Consider the following 16,216-nt stretch of genomic DNA (forward strand, 5'->3'; position numbering starts at 1 on the left):
ACAGAACCTCCCATGGCGGGGAGCCATTTAACAGACTGAAAAACAGGTTCAGAGGAGCAGCAACCAGCCTGAGCCACAGGTCACCTTCTGAACCCAGGTCCGTTGATTCCACAGAGGGCATCCTTGTGTGGGGTACCCACCACAGACCAGCGAGGAGGAATGCTGAACAAAAACTGCCTCCATTACCCACAAGTGCAGTGAGAGGTACAGAGCAGGGAACAGTGCTTACTGGGGGTCTGGCCCAGTCTGAGGACAGGGAAGGCTTCTCCAAGGAGATGGCCTTAATGGCAGACCTCCAGGACATATCGCTGGAGGGAGCCAGCTAAGGCCTCAGGAGGGCAAGGGCCTTCCAGGCACAGAGAACAGCATTGGCAGAGGCCCCGAGGCTGGAAGGGGCCTGGGTCAGCAGAGTTGGAGTGGAAGGGACAGGGTGAAGGGGAGCAGGCTGGCCCAAAGGGACAGGCCCACAGTCCTGTCCCAAGTTACCCATAAGTCCAACTTCAAAACAGATTTTCCTGGCACTCCCCAACAGGAGGCATAAGGGACCAGGTGGGACCTACCCAGGGCTCTGAGTACCCACCCGCCCTCCTGCCCAACACACCCCAGGCTGGCCTGTGATACCCCAGGCTGGCCTGTGTGCCCATCCATAACTATGTGGCTTTTCAAGTCCCCAACAGGTTCTCTGCATATGGGGTGAGCCCAGCTCCAGAGGCAAGTGGGCACTCAAGTCCCACCCTGCCTGGGGGAGGGGCCTCTTCTACTTCACACGAAGGTACCACCTGCGCTGGGGTGGCCTGATCCCCAGATACATCTCTCTTCTGGGGACTCCCATCCAGGGGCTGGAGAGAGTAATTGTGCTGGGAAGCCCCCAGCTTTCTGTTCCGGGCCTCAGCTGGCTGGGTCTGCAGGGGAAGAGGGAGTGAAGGAAGGCCAGACCCTTGAGGTCAGAGGGTCCCTCACCGCTCCCAGTTCACAGAGGCAGAATCACTTGGCAAGCATCTGCTCGGCCACACGAGGCCTGTGCTCTAACTGATTCTGTGGGATAATCAGGGTTGCCACCTGATGCCTTGTTCACTAATCACCTGGGGGCGGTCCAAGGCTCATACCTCTGGGGGCCCTGCTTAGGGTTGAGAGGGCCCAGCAAACACCTGGGGGCAGGCCAGAGCCTCCTGTCCGGGCAGCACCCCCTCCTCCTAATTGCCACGCCATCTCCTCTGGGGGTTGGGGCTCTTTCACATTTTTCATAACATTATTACCAGTGATAATTTAATAAAAACAGAGTGCCCGGCCAGGCGTGGTGGCTCACGCCTGTAATCCCAGCATTTTGGGAGGCCGAGGCAGACAGATCACGAGACCAGGAGAGCAAGACCATCCTGGCTACCATCCTGGCTAATACGGTGAAATCCTGTCTCTACTAAAAATACAAAAAAAAAATTAGCTGGGCATGGTGGTGCTCGCCTGTAGTCCCAGCTACTCCGGAGGCTGAGGCAGGAGAAATGCTTGAACCCGGGAGGCGGAGGTTGCAGTGAGCCGAGATTGCACCACTGCACTCCAGCCTAGTGACAGAGTGAGACTCTGTCTAAAAAAACAAAAACAAAAACCAGAGTGCCCACTGAGTGCTTACCATGTGCAGGGCAGGTGCCCACATGTGGACAGTTAATCCCCAAAGTGACCTGGGATGTAACTGCTATTACCAATCCCATTTTCCAGAGAACACCGAGACAGGGAGAGGCAAACTGGCCAGTCAAGGTCATAGAGCACGTGGGAGAGCAAGAGGTCCCAGCACGTCCCTCTGCCAGGTATACTGTGCCTCACCCTCCGAATGCAGCTCAGACACCACATCCTCAGGGAAGCCTTCCCTGGCCCCGGATGGATCCCACCTTCTGGGCCTGTCTTCCCCAGCTCTTACCCTGTTTGCAGGTAGACATGCATGTCATTTACCTATGACTTGGCTGAGGCCTGTTTCTCCTGCTAGACTGCAGGGCCATGAGGATGGGGAGGCCACATCAGTCTCAGTCCAGGGCACTGCTGTGATCTCAGGGCCCAGCAGCATAGCCAGCACACACAAGGTACTCAGATGTCATCAGCCCAGCAGGAGCATGCAAACACCCTCCCACCATCACCTTCCCCTCAGTCAGCATCTCCCTGGGGACCTGGGCATGACATGGAGGTAAAGCCCTTGGGCCACTAGCAGGGGAGGCGCGGGCAGATGAGGAACTGTACCTGAGCTGAGAATGGTGGGCCGGGCCTTGGGGGCCCGGGACCCAGTCAAGGAGTTGGTGCTGCTGCCACCACTGCTGGTCCCGCCACCCTTACATGTCAGCTGCAGGGAGGAATCCTGGCCTGGGATGGAGATGGACTTGGCAGTAGATGGTGGCCTTGGGAAGACAGACAGGTGTGACTAGGGTGCCCCGCTTCAGGACCAGACGAAAACGGAGGACACCAAGACTCCCTGTTCCTCCACCCCCAGTGCCCAGGACTGGGCTCCCATCCGCCCCCTAGGCCTGTGCCAGCACTCACGTCTTGAAGCAGGGGTCTCCAGAGAGCAGGAACATACCAATGGTGACCTGTGGCAAGGGGAGCAATCAGCCATGCCCTGGCCACCCACAGCCCGCCCAGGAGCAAGGCCCCCTGTAGCCTTTCGGCTCTGGCCTCAGAAGGGCTTGGACTCCAGTCCTGTCTCTCTGCCCCCTTCTGGCTTGGGGGCTCTGGCAAAGCCACCTAACCTCTTTGAGCCCAGTTTCCCTGTGTGGAGGACAGAGATGTACCAAGGCCTGCCTGGCAGACCAGAGGGGAGGGCATAGCAAGGTGAGGCCTGGGCTTAGCCCTGCGCCTGGCAGAGTGAGCGGACTGCAGTCAGCTACAGGCCTAGACAGTGAGCTTCTCCAGGGTGGAGTCACACACTCACCCCCGGCCCTGTGTAGGGAGTACAGAGCTTAACCCAGCAGGCAGGAGAGGGAAGAGGGCTCATGGGGCCTGGCACAGCAGGTGGCGGGCAGGGTTTGGTGAAAGTCTGATGAATAAAGCATGAAGTCATTGCAAACTTAAGAGCCCAAATGTGGCAACATTTGGATCCTAAAATCTAGGCTGAGATGGAGTGACAGGCAAAGGATGAGCAGGTGGGAAAGAGGCGCACAGATGCTGGGGCCACCACTTATGAAAGGGTGACCACTAGGTTGATGCTTTCTATGGCTTATTCACTCGGCCATGAAAGCAGCCTAGCCCCAGGCTGTTGATGAGGGAACCAAGACTCAGAGAGGGGAAGTGACTCCCAAGACCCTGCAGACAGGACGTGGGGGAGTTGCCCTTGAACCCAAGGCTACCTGGCCCCCAGGCTCCCTTGATCTGGCCTGAGGTGCACAGGGCTACTGTGGCTGTGCTTTTCAGCCTGACTGAGGCTGAAAGGCTCCGGCTCCCAAGACAGTCTGGACCCTTTCTGGCATCTCTGGTTCCCTCTGCGAAGGGTCTAGGAGGCCCCAGAGTCCCTGCTCACCACCTCCTGCCCAGCTCTGCTCCAGATACAATAGGCTTTCCCTGGGTCCCCTTGCAGAGGTGCTGTTTGGACAGCCGGTTTTCCTGGCCAGGTGGAAGGTGTGGAAACAGAGGAAGAGAGGTGTGCTGATGATGGACACCCAGACATTTCTGTTCCCAAAAGGCCAACAAGACAGCTGCCTGGGGGTGGGGATGCCCTGGCTATTGGAAACCTGCCCATGCCTGCCCCAGAGCCCTCAGCAGCCATCGTTTTCGCTGATAATCCACTAGGGGCCAGGCTACCTACCGCCTGTCACTTGGGGCAGGATTAGGAGCTGGGCCAAGAAGTCAACTGGCTGGGGGTCAGATGCCAGCTCTGTCTGTGACTCCAGGTAAATGACTTAATGTCTGTGCCTCAACTTCCTCCCATTTGAAGCTGGGACTAATCAAAGACACCACAGCTCGTGGGGCTGCTGTCAGGGGACCACGAGAGAAGAGAGGGCATGCAGTCAGTATGATGTGGACCCACTGCAAGCGCTTGCCAAACCTTGGAGACAATCAGGGCCCCGCCCTGATCTTGATGGGGAAACTAAGGCCAGCAGCTAAGCCAGGCCTCCCTCTGATAGTGGTTTTCTGATTCCTGGACTTGCACCTTCCCGATGTCTACCTATTCAGGTAAGGCCTGTATTTTTAACAACCCTTCTCCAGGGGGTTCTGATGAGCAGCCCGGTTTGTCCCCACCCCATGGTCAGGGTGGCAGAGGCGGCAGGATCCCTGGTACCTTAAGGATAGAGTTGTCCTGGCGAGTGTTCTTCGTGTCATATCCCTCGAGCAGGCAGCAGCGCACCGTGGAGCCCGAGCCCGCAAATTCAGCCAGGTTCAAGTCAGCGAAGCCCAGCTAGGAGGTGAGAGGAGCGTGTGGGAGGCTGAGAGAGTGTGGACTCCTGACTGGCGGAAGCCCAGAAGGGGTAACTTGGCAAAAGTTGGGGAGGGAGACAGACAAAGCCCCTGGGCCCACCCCACAGCCCCGACTGACTGTTGCATAACTGGACCCAAGGACAGAGGCCCCGGTTCGGCAGCACCAACATGGCAAAGCCAGGAGCTCACATCCCTGAGCTGGACAAAGCACCCTTTGTGCCACGTCCCAGCGTGCACCGGGGCCAGTGCGCCTGACATGAAAGGACATTGTTGTCCGTGACACAGATGCATTGTTCCCTGGGAAACAAGGCCGTGCTGTAGGGAGCTGCCGGGTCAGCAGGCAGGGGAGGAGGGAAGGCCTGTGGGAAGTGATGGGACACCCCCACAGGCCCTGCAGGATGAGCAGGAGCCCCAGGGAAGGCAACCTGGTAGAGGCCAGAGTGAGGGGCTGCTGGGCAGAGTTCAGGGTCTGAACAGGCCCTCAGGAACTCTGGGCAGAGGATCGAGGGATGGGGAGGGAAGTGGGAGTAAGGGCAAAGAGGGCATGTGCTAAGAAAGCTCTGTGGATGGAGGCCAAGTCTGCTAGACCTGGAGGGTAAACTGAGGTTGAGACAAGGTGGTGCCAGGCTTGGGGACTTGGAGGACATCTCTGGTTCCCTCTGCAAAGGGTCTAGGAGGCCCCAGAGCCTCTGCTTTCCACCTCCTGCCCAGCTCTGCTCCAGATACAACAGGCTCAGAAGAGAGAGAGAACGGAATATTTGAACCAATGTTTGAACCCAACCGAACCAATGAGGGATGGGTGTCAAGTACCTGCTGCCTGCAAGTCTCTACTGCAGTGTTCAGGGCACACACTCCAGAATCAGGGAAGTGGATTCAGATCCTAGCCCCGCCATGGACTCAGACTAATCCCCATTTTACAGATGAGAAAACTAAGTTCAGGGAGGGGAAGAAGCTTGCCCAGGGCCAAACAGCTAACCCAATAGAGACTAGACTGAAGCTAGGCCTGATCAGCACCGCGTCCAGCCGCTTCTCAGGGCCTCAGTTTCCTCCTCTGTATAATGGGAGTAAAGCCTGCAGTGGGAGTTCAATTACAGAACAGAAGGGAAGGGGCCTGGCAGTGCCTGATATGTGCTGGGTGCCTGGTAAATGTTTGCCAGTGGAGGCGAGATGCTCCCAGGTGTTTGCTGGTAATTCCTTTCCTGGCTGGGCAGCAGTCCTCACCGTGTGAATCAGAGAAATTTCCACTCTGACGGCACCCTCCACAGCCTGGCTCTAGCCATACTGCTCTCTGCTTCTGGAGAGGGATGTCAGCGCCCCGGGCCAGGGCAGAGTGCACGGCCCAGCTGGCTGAGTTCCTGAGCTCCGGTCAGTGGGAAGGGCCGCGCCCTGTATAGCACCTCCCTCGGGTGAGAGGTGAGGCAAAGGCATTTCCCCTCCCAGCTGATGGAGCCCACCTTCCTGCCACTGGGCTAAGCCTCCCAGGACATGAGAAGAGGAAGCCAAGAGTATACCACGGAGAAGAGGGATGGAAGGCAGAGCAGGCTTATTCAAAGCCAGAGCTGTCTTCTCCCTCTTTACTCAGTAGAAAAGCTCTTCTTAATACTATGTAGGGGTGAACTGTCTGTGGGTGCAGTGAAACCCTGGTAACAATGCACATGTCCAGCAGCAGGGCTGGCTGAGTCAACCATCTCCAGCCATGCCACGGGACACTGCTGCCCTTAGAAAGCACATAGAAATTTGTGATAACACAAAAAGATGCCCAGGATGGATTAAGTAAAAAACCAAGCTGCAAATCTGTGTATGTATTTATTTATTTATCTGGAGGCAGAGTCTCGCTCTGTCACCCAGGCTGGAGTGCAGTGGCGCGATCTCGGCTCACTGTAACCTCCACCCTCCTGGTGCAAGCGATTCTTGTGCTCCAGCCTCCCGAGTAGCTGGGATTACAGGCGTGCACCACCACACCTGGTTAATTTTTTTTGCAACTGTAGTAGAGATGGGGATTTGTCATATTGCTGAGGCTGGTCTTGAACTCCTGAGCTCAGGCAATTCGCTTGCCTCCATCTCCCAAAGTGCCAGGATTATAGGCATGAGCCACCATGCCCAGCCGTACTCAGGAGGCTGAGGGAGGAGAACTGCTTGAACCCGGGAGGTGGAGGTTGCAGTGAGCCAAGATTGTGCCATTGCACTCCAGCCTCAGCAACAGAGCATGACTCTGTCTCCAGAAAAAAAAAATATATATATCATATTGTTTGCATGCACTTAAGTACACATAGAGGGTGCTCATTTTGCATTTCTCTCAACCACATGCATAGATTTTATTTGCTGCTCTCTTTGTATAGCATATTTCCTTTTTTCCTTTTTACAAGTTCTGCAAAGGTCTTAATCAATCCCAATAATGGGGTCCCAGAAAGAGGCCTGGAGAGAGGAAAGGGGACAGAAACTGGCCCTTTTGCTCAGTGAACTTCTGTACCATTTATATTCCAACAACCGTATGCTGCCTTTATATTGAGTGCAAAGGCCATCAATAAAGATATTTCTAAAAAATAACACATCTCAGGTAGGGCTGAGTGTCTCTTGCTTGTGGCAGAGAAGGGGCTGGAGGTTTCCCTTGTGCCTGTCCCGTGCCACCCCGCATTCCATCCCACCCCCCTTCGCACAGCCCCTCTTACCTTGGAATAAGCCTTCCCGCCTTTCAGCTCCTGCACAAGGAGGGAGACACGAGCAGCAAGTTGACTGGGAAATCCCAGGAACCTCATGCATCTCCCCCCAGTCCCCCCAGATTTGAGGGGAGGAGGACAAGGGGCAGAGCAACCCTCCCCATTTTCAGCTGGGGGTGCGGACTCATGAGGGGAGGGGCCTACAGCCCAGCCCAGCAGCCCCACATGCACCCTTGGCCTCACCTTGCGCACAGACACACGGAAGACACAGGGGTCCAGCAGGCCAGTGGCCGGGTTAGCACTCATCTTACACACGAAGGTGAACCTCTTTCGCCACCGCACGCAGTTCTCCTGTACCTCCTCCCTGCAGGCCAGAGATGACAGGTGAGCACAGGCATGCGCATCCACGCCAGGGGACCCCATGTGGTACCAGAGACACAGCAAGAGCCCTGCCCATTGGGAGTGAGGCAGTGGAAAGCTTCACTTTCACCCTGTGTCACAAAGTAGCTGTGTTTTCACAAGAATGTACTTGTGTAGTTGTAAAAACAACAGCAAAAAGGTAATAAAAATGAGACAAACACAAGGCAGGGGTGAGGTGAGCTAGGGCAGCTGTCCCTCCCCGGGAAGCCTGGCAACCTGCAGAGCCTCCCTCTGCACCCAGCGCTGCTCCCGCCACCTTGCTCTGAGACCTTGGGCAGTTAACTGCACTGCCATTACCTCCTCCAGAGCCAGGATCTGCCAATTGCCTCGTGACCCTCACAACAGTCTTAGGCTGGACTACTCAGCCTATTTCACAGATGAAGAGACCAAGGCTAGGCAAGCTGCCCCACACCTCCCAGCCAGTAGATAGCTGAGCTGGGCCTGAAGCGTGGTTCCTCCTGACTCCAGAGCCCAATTCTTTACCACTAATAACAACAGCAGCAATAGTAACAACAGCCGATACCCACACAGCGCTTCCCATGTGCCCAGCACTGTTCAAAGAACTTCACAAGAGCCAGCAGACCCTGGAGCCTGCTCCAAGTGCCAGAGAAAGGTGGTCATGCCAAACCTTTCCAACCTCTGCCTGGAACAGCCACACCATTAGCCTAATCCCCAAAGAAACCGGGGGCCCGGAGGCTAAGACCCTTGCCTGAGGCCACCACAGGGAAGAGCAGAACAGGGATTAACCCAAGCAGTTGGACTCGGTGTGGAGAAAGCGACTTGGGGGCTTCAGCTTCACCAACACTAAGCAGAGGGATCTGGTCTTCTAGCCCCTGCTCCCCGTTCCTCCTGAGTTGGAGAGCATGACCACGCTGAAAAATTCAGCACCCCTTTACTGGAGAGATGCTTTGTGCTCTGGGAGTGAGTGGGAGCCAGTGGCAGCAGCTCATCCAAGCCCCTCCCAACTGCTGCGGGGGCCTCGGCAGGATCTGGGGGTGGCAGTGGCACGTGGCGGAACTGAGCTCTGCATCCCCGAGCAGCTCCGCATCTCCACACAGCCTGCCTGGCAGAGCCTGTGCTCAGGAAGGGGTGGCCAGGGAAGGGAGGGGACAGTGTTAGAGACGTTATCTCCAGCTCATCCTCCTAACCAGAACTGCCAAGGGGACAGCTAAGGAAGTGACCCGAGGAGAGTGGGTTAACTGCCAGATCGAGGCCTCAGGGAGGGTCGGAGAGGGCCACAGTCAACCCTCCCCTGAGCATCACCAGGTTTGCTTTGCACGGCAGTCTTGCAAGGTGGGCTCTATGCCACCCCTTCTACTGCTGAGGGCACTGAAGCTTCAAGAGAAGGCCACCCTACCTGCCACTCGAGCTCACATCCCCAGTGACTGGCAAAGCAGGATTTAAACCCAGGACTGTCTGACTTCAGAGTCAGGGCTCTCAGTCGCCACTTCGGCTCAGGAGCCCGGGAAAGCCTGGCAAGGAGAACCCATGGCGTTGTGGGGCCTGCAGTACCCTGCTGTGCCCCTGAGGAACCACCCAGGTCTCTGAGTGCCAAGCAGGTGCTGGGATGAGCCACTGCAGACTGTATTTACCCAGTGATGACTCAGTGTCACCAGGAGAGGGCGGGGGAAGGGGTGAGTCAGGGAAGGTGACATTTAAGCTCAGGATAGAATGAGCCTGGGAAGTAGCCAGGTGGAGGAGACAGTTCCAGAGAGAGGGCACAGCATGAATGAGGGAGCCCCGTTTTCCTAGCCAATGAAAGCCCCTAAGCCTCACCTTCTATGAGGAGCCCCCTCCAGGCAACCCCTTCTTGGCTCCACAAGGCTTTGAGGATGTGACCAAGGCTTACCCTGTGCTCCTGCCAAGGCTGTGACAAGGGCCAACAGGGCAGGCAGACCGGGGCTACACCTGCACACTCACTGGGGCACACCGCCCCTGTCATGGCCACTGTTGTGGGAGCACTGAGTGAAATGAATCCTGCAAAGTGCCTGGCCTGGTGAAGGCTCTGTGAGGACACCAGGGACCAAGAGAACCAGAATGCACCTAGCCTGTTAGGAGGGTGAGCTCCAACAACCCTCTGCAACCAAGACTGGGGACAAGCAGAAAAGGTCAGGGCTGAAGACAGGGGAGGAAGGGACAGATCTAAGCCCTATAGGTAGGTGCCACAGGAGTGGGGGCCCTGGGCTGGGGGCATCACCTGAGCCTAGTCATGCTGGCTCCACTTATTCATTCATTCATGATGATGATTCATTCATCATCAAACAACTGAGCACCAGTGTGTGCCAGGCCGTGTTCTAGGCACTGGGAACACAGCAGTAACCAGCTTACATTCTAGTGGGAGGAGAAAGAAGAATAACAAATAAACATGAAAAATACCTAGTAGTGGAAAGGAAGAACTAAACTACATTAACAGATGACTTGATCTTTTATACAGAAAACCCTTAAGGAATCCACTAAAAAACTATTTTATTTATTTTTTTGAGATGTAGTTTCGCTTTCGTTGCCCAGGCTGGAGCGCAAGGGCCTAATCTCAGCTCACTGCAACTTCTGCCTCCCGGGTTCAAGCAATTCTCCTGCCTCAGCCTCCCAAGTAGCTGGGATTACAGGTGCATGCTACCATGCTTGACTAACTTTTCTATTTTTGGTAGAGGGGGTTTTACTGTGTTGGCTGGGCTGGTCTTGAACTCCTGACCTCAGGTGATCTGCCCACCTTGGCCTCCCAAAGTGCTGGAAGCCACCACACCCGGCCATTATTATTATTATTATTATTACTTTTTGAGAGAGAGTCTCACTCTGTCGCCCAGGCTGGAGTACAGTGGTGTGATCTTGGCTCACTGAAACCCCCACCTGCTGGGTTCAAGTGATTCTCGTGCCTCAGCCTCCTGAGTAGCTGGGATTATAGGCATGTACCACAACACCTGGCTAATTTTTTGTTTTTAGTAAAGATGAGGTTCTGCCATGTTGGCCAGGCTGGTCTTGAACTCCTGGCCTCAAGTGATCTGCCTGCCATCACGTCCCAAAGTGCTGGATTACAGGCATGGGCCATGATGCCTGGCCTAATACGTGATTACAGGTGTGGTGGCTTATGCCTGTAATCCTAGCACTTTGGGAGGCAGAGGTGGGCACGGATCACTTGAGGTCAGGTAGCTATAGTTCCAGCTACTCGGGAGGCTGAGATGGGAGAATCTCTTCAACCCAGGAGGCAGAAGTTGCAGTTAGCCGAGATCAAACCACTGTACTCCAGCCTGGGCAACAGAGTGAGACCCTGTCTCAAAACAAACAAACAAACAACAATAAATAAATAAATAAAAAATGCATGAGTTCAGAAAAGTTGCAGGATACAAGATCAATATACAAAAATCAATTATTTCTATATATTGGCAAACACAATGAAACAAAGAAAGCAATTCTATGTACAAGAGCATCAAAAAGAAAAAAATACATAGGAATAAATTTAATAAAGTACAAAATACATACTCTGGAAAACTACAAAACATTGCTGAAAGAAATTAAAGATCTAAATAAATGGAAAGACATCCCATGTTCATGGATTGGAAGACATGTTGTCAAGATGATACTCCCAAATAGTTCTAAAATTCATCACAATCCCTATCAAAGCCCCACACTGGCTTCTTGGCAGAACTTTGACAAGCTGATCCTAAACTTTACATGGAAATCTAAGGGACCAGAATAGTCAATACAGTCTTTAAAAAGTAAAACATAATTTTAAAATTCACACTTTTGATTTCAAATTATCTACAAAGTTACAATAACCAAGAACAGGTGGTCCTAGCATGAGGACAGACAAATGGAATACAACTGAGATTATTCAGTTTACAAAAGTTTAGAAATAAACCTTAGAGACCAGCCTGGCCAACACGGCAAAACCCCATCTCTACTAAAAATACAAAAATTAGCTAGGCATGATGGCATGTGCCTGTAATCCCGGCTACTTGGGAGGCTGAGGCACAAGACTCACTGGAACCCAGGAGGCGGAGGTTGCAGTGAGCCAAGACGGCGCTACTGCACTCCAGCCTGGGCGATAGAGGGAGACTCTGTCTCAGAAAAAAGAAAGAAACCTTCACTTTTATGGTCAATTGATTTTTGACAACAGTGACAAAATAATTCAGTGGGAAAAAGAATAGTCTTCTCAATGAATATTACTGGGACACTGGATATCAACATGCAAGAGAATGAAGTGTGTGTGTGAGGGAGGTGGTGCGGGGGGCTATCTCATGCTATATACAAAAATTAACTGAAAATGGATCAAAGATCTAAGTGTAAGAGCTAAACTATAAAATATTGAAAAAAAAGCATATGGGTAAAATCTTCATGACCTTGGATTAGGCAACTATTTCCTGGATATAATACCAAAAGTACACATGATAAAAGAAAAACACAGATATATTGAATGTCATCAAAATTAAAAACTTTTAGTTGGGCACAGTGGTTAACACCTGTAATCCCAGCACTTTTGGAGGATCACTTGAGGCCAGGAGTTTGAGACCAGCCTGGGCAACACAACAAGACCCCACCTCTACAGAAAATTTTAAAATTAGCCACGAGTGGTGGTGCATGCCTGTAGTCCCAGCTACTTGGGAGGTTGAAGCAAGAGGATGGCCTGAGCCTAGGAGTTTGAGGTTACAGTGAGCTGTGATTGCACAACTGCACCCCAGCCTGGGTGAAACAGTGAAACCCTATCTTAAAAAAAAAAGATGGCCAGGCGCGGTGGCTCACGCCTGTAATCCCAGCACTTTGGGAGGCCGAGGCGGGTGGATCACTTGAGGTTGGGAGTTCAAGACCAGCCTGACCAACATGGAGAAACCCCGTCTCCACTAAAAATACAAAATTAGCCAGGCATGGTGGCGCATGCCTGTAATCCCAGCTACTCGGGAGGCTGAGGCAGGAGAATCACTTGAATCCAGGAGGCGGAGGTTGCGGTGAGCCGAGATCGTGCCATTGTACTCCAGCCTGGGCAAAAAGAGCGAAACTCGATCAAAAAAAAAAAAAAAGAAAAACCACAAAATAAGAAAAAATACTTGCAAATCAGATATTTGAGGGACTTGTATCCAGAATATATAAAGAGCACCCACAACTCAATAAAAAGACAAATAATCCAACTAAAAATGGGGAAAGGATCCAAACAGACGTTTCTCCAAAGAACATATACAAGTGGTCAACAAGCACACAGGAAGATGCTTAACATCATTAGCTATCAGGGAAATGAAAATCAAAACTAAAATGAGATACTACTTCACACCCATTAGGATGGCTAGAATCAAAGGGGAAGACGTGGAGAAACTGTAACCCTCATATACTGCTGGTAGGAATGTAAAATGGTGCAGCCCCTTTGGAAAACAGTATGGCAGTTCCTCCAAAGGTGAACCATAGAGTTATGATACGACCCAGCAATTCCACCCCTAGGTATATATCCCAGAGAAATGAAATGTGTCCACACAAAAACTTGTACACAAATGTACATCACAGAATTATTCATAACCAAAAAGTGAAAGCAACCCAAATGTCCATCAACTGGTAAATGGACAAATAAAATGTGTTCTATGCATACAATGGTGTATCATTCAGCAATAAAGAGAAACGATACACTTATACATGCTAACTGGGGATTAACCTTGAAAACATGAAGCTAAATCAAAGCAGCCAGCCTGAAAGAACTATAGAGTTTATGATTTCATTTATATGAAATGTCCAGAAAAGGCAAATCCATAGTGACAGGAACTAGATTGGTGGCCGCCAGGGGATGGGGGATGACATAGTCTGGCTCTGTGTCCTTACCCATATCTCATCTCAAATTGTAATCCCCACGTGTCAAGGGAAGGACCTGGTGGGAGGTGATTGGATCATGGGGGTGGTTTCCCCCATGCTGTTATCATGATAGTGAGTGAGTTCTCATGAGATCTGATGGTTTTATAAGGGGCTCTTTCCCCTTTGCTGCTGCTTCTGTCTCCTGCCGCCATGTGAAGAAGGCCCCTGCTTCCCCTTGACCTTCCGCCATGATTGTAAGTTTCGGCACCCATGTGGAACTGTGAGTCAACTAAACTTCTTTCCTTCGTAAACTACCCAGTCTTGGGTATTTCTTTATAGCAGTGTGAGAACAGACTAACACAGGGGACTTGAGGGTAAAAGGAGTAACTGCTAATGGGTATGGGATTTCTTTCTGCGGTGATGAAAATGTTGTAAAATTGGTTGTGATGATGGTTGTGCAACTGTGAATATACTAAAAACCACTGAACCATACACTTTAAATGGGTGTATTGTGTGGTATGTGAATTAAATCTCAATAAAGCTGTTAAATAAGTGGTAGATCAGATAAATATAAAAATGGAGACCACCACAGGGAAGGCGAGTGGGGAGTTCAGGTAGAGATGAGGTGGCTACTTCAGGTGGGGGGTTAGGGATGGCCCTTAGGGCAGTGACATCTGAGCAAGGCTTGGACTGAAGTGGGGACTGAGCAAAGATGGGGGAAGAGTCCTTCAGGTGAGGCAGCAGCAAGTGCAGAGGCCCTGACGTGGAAACACACTTGGCAGGTGGAAAACTACTGTAGAGGACGGTGGCTGAAGAGGAGCTGGGAGGAGATCAGAGGGGATGAGATGGGTGAAGGAGCAGGGGCAGGTCCTGCCAGACCTCAAGGGTGTGAGAAGACTGCATCTGATTCTGACAGTGGCTCTGTCTTGCCCCCGTGGACTGTGGCTTAGGCAGAGGCTGAGAACAGCCACAGAGGAGGGGAGTGGAAGGGCAAAGAGAGCAGAGACTCTTCCCAGGCAGCCAGAAGAGGCCCAAGCTTGAAAGGGGGAAGGCGGGGAGTGGCCATGGGTCCCCGCACTTCACCTGGGGTTGGAAGCAGCTGCTGGAGGCCTGGGGAGGCAGCTCAGTGCTCTGGGCATGTTGAAACACCCAGTGGAATTGGGATTAGTGTCTGGGAACAAAAGCTCACAGTGAATTGTGGGCTTTCTCCCTTTCCTTTTGAGAGTTTGCTGTGGGAACGCCAGCCAGGAAGCCTAAGGCCCATTTGCAGTTCCAGGGCCAAGCCAGAGAAAGCCACGTGGAGCCCTCCTGGCTCAGGTAACAGGCACATTCCCCACCTCCACAGGAAGAGCTCCCAGGGTTCGAACTGGGCCTCCCTCCTGTTTCTACAGGGCTCTGAACAATCACCTATTAGAAGTCACCACTCCCACAGGAAGAGGCAAGCAGCCTTGCCCTGGCCCATGGCCAGAGGTCACAGCAAGGGTAAAAAAAACACAGCAGCTGCGGCCACCTCCTGAGGGCCTACTGTGTGCGGCCAAGAACTCTTCAACACTGAGAGGTGACTGCTACCACAGCCCACTTTACAGATGAGGACAGTGAGGCTCAGAAATGCAGCGTAACTCACTCGAAGTCACAGCAGAGCTAGTCTCGACCCCAGCCCCATCTGTGTCCAGACTCTGTGTCACAGCTGGGACACAGCAGTGCAGTTGACTCAGAGCCCACACTGCCTCCCCCTCAGCCCCGGGGCCCCTCTGGTGGGAAGCAGCTGGGCACCCCCAGGCAGGTGGCATGAAGTCCCATGCATGGGGCAGGGATTATGGGGGGAGATGAATGCAGGATCAGGTCAGGGTGGGGTGAAGGATGCTCGTGATGAGAGGCAGGAATGAGGATGCCAGGCAGGCAGCCATGAGCCCCAGGTTGGGAGCTGGCCAGGTCAGGATTGAGGACATCTCAGAGCCTTGATCCATTCAGAAACCTTTTATTAAGTCCCCACCAGGTGCCAGGCACTGCTGAAGGCTCTAGGAGCACAAACAATAAACAGAGAAGACAGAAATCCCTGCCTTCAAGAGGCTTATACTCTGGCAGTGGGTGGCAGACAGACAAACCCAGGCAAATGCGTGCCAGCTAGCCTGTGGTGCAACAGAGAAAAAGGAACCAACCAGGGAGGCAGACAGTATCCCTGGCAATGGGGGCACCAGGGAATGAGGGCCAGAGGAGGTCTTCATAGGAAGGTGACATCTAAGCAAAGACTGAAGCGAGTGGCCACAGATACCACAGATACCTGGGGGAAGAGCAATCCGGGCACAAGAAACAGCAAGTGCAAAGACCCTGGGGTAGGAATGTATCTGTCGCATTTAAGGAGGAGCTGGGGGCCAGTGTGGCTGGGGTGGAGGGTGCCGGGGTGGGTGTGGGCCAGGGAGACTGGAGAGGCAGCCTTGGTCCCAAGCTTACAGAGGGGCTGTATGGAGGGGCAGTCCCCGCGGTGTCCACGTGTATGCAACTGGTCACGGCAGCAGAAGTTGGGAAGTAATGAGGACTGCTTCGATGGTACCCAGCAGGCAATGCCAGAAGGGAAGGAGGGGATGGAGGGCGAGCTGTGCTCCCCAGCAGAGAGGGATGGCCCCATCAGACCTGCAGGAAGGGAACATGCAGAAGGGGATCTACAGGACCCCATTTTTATTTAATTTTTTTAAAGTGACATATGTAAATGCCCACAAGCACACAGAAAACAGGAGGTGCCCACATCAAATTGCAAATGAAGGCCACCTCTGGCCATTGGAGGGTCTGGAGATTCAGGTGAGTAACGAAGAACAGAAAGGATGAGGATGGGGGGCATGGGTGTCCCTTTTTTCTTTGTTTTGAACGGGAAGTATCCGTTGTGAGCGTTTCTTAAAGCACACCTGACTGAAGGGAACCCACTCCCTGGCAGTCCTGGGGACTGCACTGTGGCCCGGGGTAGAAATGCCACTCTGCAGAACGACCCA

General features: G+C 52.9%; 1 protein-coding gene across 2 annotated transcripts in view; it reads right to left on the reverse strand.

Annotated features, from left to right (window-relative positions):
• The window catches only part of EEIG1 (estrogen-induced osteoclastogenesis regulator 1), a 40,541-nt gene that overhangs the window by 5,598 nt on the left and 18,727 nt on the right, over positions 1-16,216 (reverse strand). For both annotated transcript variants that reach the window (XM_011711478.3, XM_011711479.3), the window contains exons 2-6: positions 7,290-7,410; positions 7,059-7,088; positions 4,253-4,369; positions 2,521-2,567; positions 2,224-2,378 (exon numbers count right to left, since the gene is read on the reverse strand). In XM_011711478.3, the coding sequence (XP_011709780.1) occupies positions 2,224-2,378; positions 2,521-2,567; positions 4,253-4,369; positions 7,059-7,088; positions 7,290-7,410 (470 nt within the window). The remainder of the gene's footprint in view (positions 1-2,223; positions 2,379-2,520; positions 2,568-4,252; positions 4,370-7,058; positions 7,089-7,289; positions 7,411-16,216) is intronic.

The sequence above is a fragment of the Macaca nemestrina genome, chromosome 14, assembly GCF_043159975.1.
Source record: "Macaca nemestrina isolate mMacNem1 chromosome 14, mMacNem.hap1, whole genome shotgun sequence".
Taxonomy (NCBI): domain Eukaryota; kingdom Metazoa; phylum Chordata; class Mammalia; order Primates; family Cercopithecidae; genus Macaca; species Macaca nemestrina.